Source organism: Echinococcus granulosus, assembly GCF_000524195.1.
Source record: "Echinococcus granulosus chromosome Unknown EG_S00001, whole genome shotgun sequence".
Lineage (NCBI taxonomy): Eukaryota > Metazoa > Platyhelminthes > Cestoda > Cyclophyllidea > Taeniidae > Echinococcus > Echinococcus granulosus.
The window spans coordinates 49,596-55,271 of record NW_020170381.1 but is presented as its reverse complement, the minus strand read 5'-3'; the positions used below and the strand labels follow the sequence as shown (position 1 = coordinate 55,271).

The 5,676-nt window shown below is 43.7% G+C and overlaps 1 protein-coding gene across 1 annotated transcript; it reads left to right on the top strand. All coding sequences in view use genetic code 11, as the record gives it.

Annotated features, from left to right (window-relative positions):
• Positions 1-1,799: 1,799 nt before the first annotated feature.
• Positions 1,800-5,304, top strand: EGR_00007 (hypothetical protein; the record flags this gene model as incomplete). The annotated part of the gene is made up of 3 exons (XM_024489256.1): positions 1,800-1,878; positions 4,853-4,913; positions 5,145-5,304. The coding sequence occupies 3 exons, from the start codon at positions 1,800-1,802 to the stop codon at positions 5,302-5,304; spliced, it is 300 nt and encodes a 99-aa protein (XP_024355934.1).
• Positions 5,305-5,676: the final 372 nt, after the last annotated feature.

Below are 5,676 nucleotides of genomic sequence, written 5' to 3'. Positions count from 1 at the left end.
AAATGGAGGCTCGAGAGGAAATGGGTTATTGAGCTAAAGTTCTGGACGCCCAATTCTCAAAGTGATGAAAATTAGATAGCTGTAAAGAAACTGAGGCAGATGTGTAGAGATCTACGATATTGGAGGCTGGAAGTGGGAATTTGGAGAGGAATTGAATCTGTTTTGTGGAGAAGTGGGTCCTAGGGCGATAGCACTTAGAAACCTGGTTTAAGACTGAGGTACATAGTTGGGTAATTTGGCTTTAGAGTGATGGGGATCGGAAAACTGGAAGAAAATGGGGTAGCTGATCGGGCACTTAGGGTGTCTCGACGGCAACTAGACTTTTGGAGGGGGGATGAGGCTGGTTTTCGGAGTAGTAGGTTCTAGGGTGTTGGAAACTAGATAACTATGAGTGACTGAGGCGGGTATGTAGGGGTGAAGGTTCTAGGTCGAGCTGTAAACTGGAAAGAATTGAGGTAGATTGGAAGAGGTTTCGATTCTGGTGTGATATGAAATAGATGTTTGTGGAGAAACGGGTAGATAGATGAATAATAAGGTTCTAAGGTGTTTGAAACTCGAAATCTTGAAGGCAGAAAGGTGGATGATTAGGTTTGGCAGTGGTGAAACCTGGGCAACAGAAAGGAACTAAGGTAGGCCGAAATACGGATTATGGAGCAATAGGAATTAGGATCTGAAGGCAGTGCGGCAAATAGGCAAAGAAATCAAGACCTTGTGTAGTGTGAATTGGGAGACCTGAAGGGACTGGGGTAGACAGGTATAGATTCAGATTCAGTAGTGATAACAAATGGAAGAGTAGAAAGAGTAGAAGCAACTGGTGTAGGCAGTTAGAGCCGAGATAGATATATGGAGAATTGGGTTCTGGAGTGATGAAAATTGGATAACTGGAAAAGAGGTCCCGGAGTGTGAGGAACTAGTTGGTTGGAGATGGGCTGTTGTCGCTAGAAAAGTAGGATGTGAAATGTTGGGATCTAGGTTACTGGACAGAAAGAGGCGAATAAGTGTGAAATACGGTCGAGAGTGATTTGGATGAGCTACTTGTGGAGCTCTTGTAGATGTAGACACGTGGGTAATCAGGACCTAGAGTGATGGAGAGTAGGCAAGAAAGTAATGAGGCGGAGAGGCAGAGAGATAAATCATGTGGTGTTCGTGTGGTCAACGTGTGATAGGAGCTATAAAATAGGGTGAAAGTGGGTTAAATAGGCAGAGTTGGAAGTGTTTGATATTTGGAGGGAAGCCGAAGTAAGCGCACCTAGCTTTAGGCCGCGGATTGATTGGAACTAGAAATCAGAGCGGGGTTGAGGCTGGAATTCGAGTAGGTGTGTTTAGAGACGGGTTCAGGCGTGGTAGAAAATAGATATTTCAAAGAAGCAGTCGGATGGAGAATCAGGTTCTGCAGTGGTAGGAATTAAATACCTTGAGAGGTGCTCTTGTGGATAGTTGAAGAACTATGTCGCGGAGTGATGGCAACTGGGAAACCGGGTGTAATTAAGGCAGGTACGTGGGGAATTGAGTTCTGGGGCGGTGGGAAGTACAAAACGGTAGGAGGAACTGAAGCAGATTGGGGAATTAGGGTTTGAAATGATAGAAATGTAAAAACTAGGGAGTGACTACCGTGAGTAGGAGGGGTTTTGAATGGCGGGAACGGGATTGAGGCGGATAGGTGCGGAGTTGCGGTTGTGGTAGGGTAGGAAAGAACAAGGCCCCAGCAGGGGTCATGTTGCTCACTTTACTTTGTTCATTCTCAAGTGTGGCCGCTGCATATAATTCTTCATTTACCTTTTTCTGTTTAGTAAAGCGATATGCGGGGTGTGGCCTCACCCTCGGCGCCGCATGGAATACTTGATTCACCAATGGCTGTCAGTCTGATGCTTCCACGCAGTGAGTGCCGTTTCATTTTATTACTGCTGTGAGCAGTGTTGAAGTGGGGTTTTTTGTTTGCAGTGAGAAAAGTGGAAGTGGTTTATTGTGCCCCACAACCCTGACCTGCCTGAAGGTGTTAGGAATGTGTGAAATACATTAGAAGTTGATTCTAAGGGTCCCTTCTACTGCGAATTCCCCACTTTGTGTTGGAGTAAGCAGTCCATACTGCACGATATCTTCGCTAGAAGTTATGTGCTTATCAAGAATACCATCATTACTGGTGCAAATAAACATGAATGAGTAGGAAGATGCAAACCTCATAATTTTACGGAATGTGTTTATCGGAGAGATTTGTGTCTAGAGAAGACGCTCCTGCATCAACATTCTGTAATGTTGGTCCATTTTTACCATCACTTGCAGACCTCTAACCTTGATGCCATCGCAGATGAGTTCACTTTGAACACCCCTAGAGTGGGCGCTTCCTGTCCCCAAAAGTAGCCCTCTCTCCCTTGTTTATTTGTAGCTTTCAGCTCTGCGATGTAAAGAAATTATGTCCTCATGCTATTGTCTTTTGTCTCCTTTGGTTGTGATTCACTGGAACTCAGGTCCCGTTCACTGAGTCATTCTTTTATTTGACCTCAATACCACTGACTCGTAAAATATGCGAAAATAGATCGTCTTGAAGTCATTTACTTGGAAGTGGTGAGTGCGCCCCTGTAAAAATTGAATGGGCTTTGATTCTTTACAGGTTATTTTGCATCATCTCATGAATCTCGCGTTCGGCATTTCGTACTTGAAGGCCTTTCCCACCGCTGTCTTTCCTGCTTTCCGACGGCTCACATTAGGTCAGATATTCAACGAGGGAATAGTTTTTATTAACTCTGCAATGCTTGTTGAATTGCAAAAATGTTGACTCGAAAGCTTTGTTAAAATATCTTTTGAGGACATTTTCTTAGGCGTAGCGTTCTGTTTGTGATATTGGATTTTCCATAAAAGAATGTGGTCTTCAACCGAGGGAAATTGTGCTTAAACGTGTAAATCCTCATTACAGACGCACGGATTTCCTTTTTGAGTGAATTTATTCCTCGAGTTGGGGTGAAAATGTCTACCTTGACTAAATTACTAAAAAGCTGGTACTCAATCCAGGAGCAGCGTATGGTCTAAGTCTCGAAACCGTGGTGATTAGGTGGGACATTAGACTGTTATTAACCAGTGTTAAACTGTTTGTACGGTTTTCGGATTCAAAGCATTCGTGGTTTTATGCAGTCCCTTTCCTCCGCAGCTCAATGATCCCTTTGTAATTGAAGAATGCGATCTATATCCGTTAAGAAGTAGTCAAACCCCTCAATAGGGATGGATTTTACTGAAACTGAGTGATTGACGAGGCATCAAGACTTCTTACCTGAAGCTTGTGATGCGGTGGTTTTCTGCACGTGCTTGCTCTTTTAAGCTACCCTAGGTTTTCATACTTCATTTTTCTGTCAAACTAGGGCATTCACTGTCACAACTCCATTCCATGCGTTGCAGTTATTTTAATTGGAAAGTTTGGCGTATTATCCTTTCAGTTGACTACATTATTGCTGCTTCTACTTTAACAACAGTTGACCTGTTTTGTAAATGCCTTCGTGTTCTTTCAATGTACAGTAAAGTGGCAGATTTATCTGTAATTAGTCGTTGGTGCGATTTACTTCGTCAAATTGGTGGATTCGGGTTCTCGGTCATTTGTGATAAGAAATTTTATTAATCACCACACCTTGCTTTATGCATACATGGCATACTCTGCACTCCACTAGTGTTTGTTGTCATTGGATTGCTCCTTGTCTGGCACTGTTCTGCATTATTTTTGCATCATAGTGGTTCTTTTGCGCAGCTGGTTGTAGAGTGTAGACTCCCAGTGTTTTCTGTCTTCCCTTGAGGAACATTTGCTCTTAGCGTTGATCCCATGAGGTATTTATCATCGCGACCCTGATATTTGAATGGCGAGTGTGCCTTGGAGGCACTCACGATGTCATGGCATGATCTGTGCACCTATCTTATTCGCAGTAGCTCGGCAACTACTAGGTAATTGTGGGTTCCAGGGCCCTCGTTGCCTGCCCGGGGTCACGGCTCCATGGACAGAGGTACAACGTGTTTTTTCGCTCGTAATTTAGTCGTAGTTGTGTGGCAACTGCTGGATTATCACGAGTTTTGGAGAATTTGGCACCTTCCCTTGGCCTCGGCAATACGATCAACACGTAGGGGTGCGTTCCACCAGCTCGGATCATGGCAATTATTGGCTTGTTGACTTTGCGCGCATATACATATTAGTATGTAAAGATGGGATGCATTTTCAGTGTATCAATGCGTAATTAAGTCTACCCTTCTGGACATCATGGTGGTAAAGGCTGATATGGAGAGAAAGCGGGAAGTACTGTGTTTCATTTTACACCCCACTAGTGCCTCAATGGTTGCTTTTTTGAGTCATTGTTTCCTTAGGGCCGGTGGTGTTGCTAATAACCTTGTCAACAAATGCTGAGCGGGAGGTGGAACCAGTTAATTTCGGCCTTCTGTTTACCATTCCCTCGATACTGGAATTTATTCCCTCAAAAATTATTCTGGTTTTCTTCAGCGCATATGTGAGGCAGCTCACCATTTAATTCTACTTTTGGAACCCATGGCGTCAAATGCTTCTTCATGGAGAAAGGTGGGAATAGCGGAGCTTGTCTTTCACCCCACTATTTTTAATGTGTCGTCATTTTACCTGAACTCTCTCCTCGGTGGATGCGTAAGGCAGTGCTTCCTTCACGTATGCGGCAGTAAAGTACGTATTCTGAGATGTTTCCTTCAGCCGTTTAGTCTAAATTCCGCATTGCTTCCTTACAGCAGTGCTTTATTTTTAATTCAGAGTCGTGATGTATTTAGCTGGACATGGATTCCTCTATACCTTCAAGGCAATGGCGTTTGACTGCTAAACAGAATATAAAACTGGAAGTTTTCTATTCCATTTCTTCAGTGTTACAACCGAGAGGCACATGTAAGGCAGTTCCCTTGAAAATCCTCAAGGCAAAGTCCGGGTAGGTTAAGCAAAAGTGAAGATGGGAGCTACTTTTTGCAGCCTTGTCCCTGTTAAATTCCCTTAACATAAGAAACTATTTGTCTGTAATATTAGCTCATTGCTGCAAGTGTCTTGTAGATATTGCCGCAAAACCAACCCTTTTGCAGGATGAATTATTGCCGTGATATGTTGTGGCTGTGTGTGAATGGATCCAGTGACTGTTGAATTACTTTCCTATTATTTTCAAAAGTGTTGGCACATCTGCACCGAACGTAGCATCGTACTTCAAGGAGCCAGGGACTGCTGATGCCTACCTTATTGGGCAGACGGTGGAGGTAAATAGCGACTCTCTGTGCAGTGGGTGCGTGGCATACGACACAGGTCAAACCCAGCAGAGCTACCTTGTTTGAGGCAACTTGCAATTCACCTTCCGGAGATTGCGACGTGCTTGAACGTGATTTCCTTTTTATGTGTTGATGTAGTAAATGACACTAGTAATATATTTATCATATTCATTACTGTCTTCGCAATTAGTTGTAGTGCATTCCGTCTTGTTTAAAGATGTTGAGCATGCAAATTCTCGAGTGCATATATTTTGGTGCCCATTATTCCCCTGGATCTATACCACCAATAAGGACTGTAGTTACCTCCAATCGTAAGGATTTATAGATGAGTGTGGTTATCCAGTTTACTGGTGGGAATTTGTAGAGTAGATCCCAGTGTTCCTTGAATGTGCGCCAGCCACTCTTACTCTCCTCTGCGTTCCCCTCATACCTTGAGGC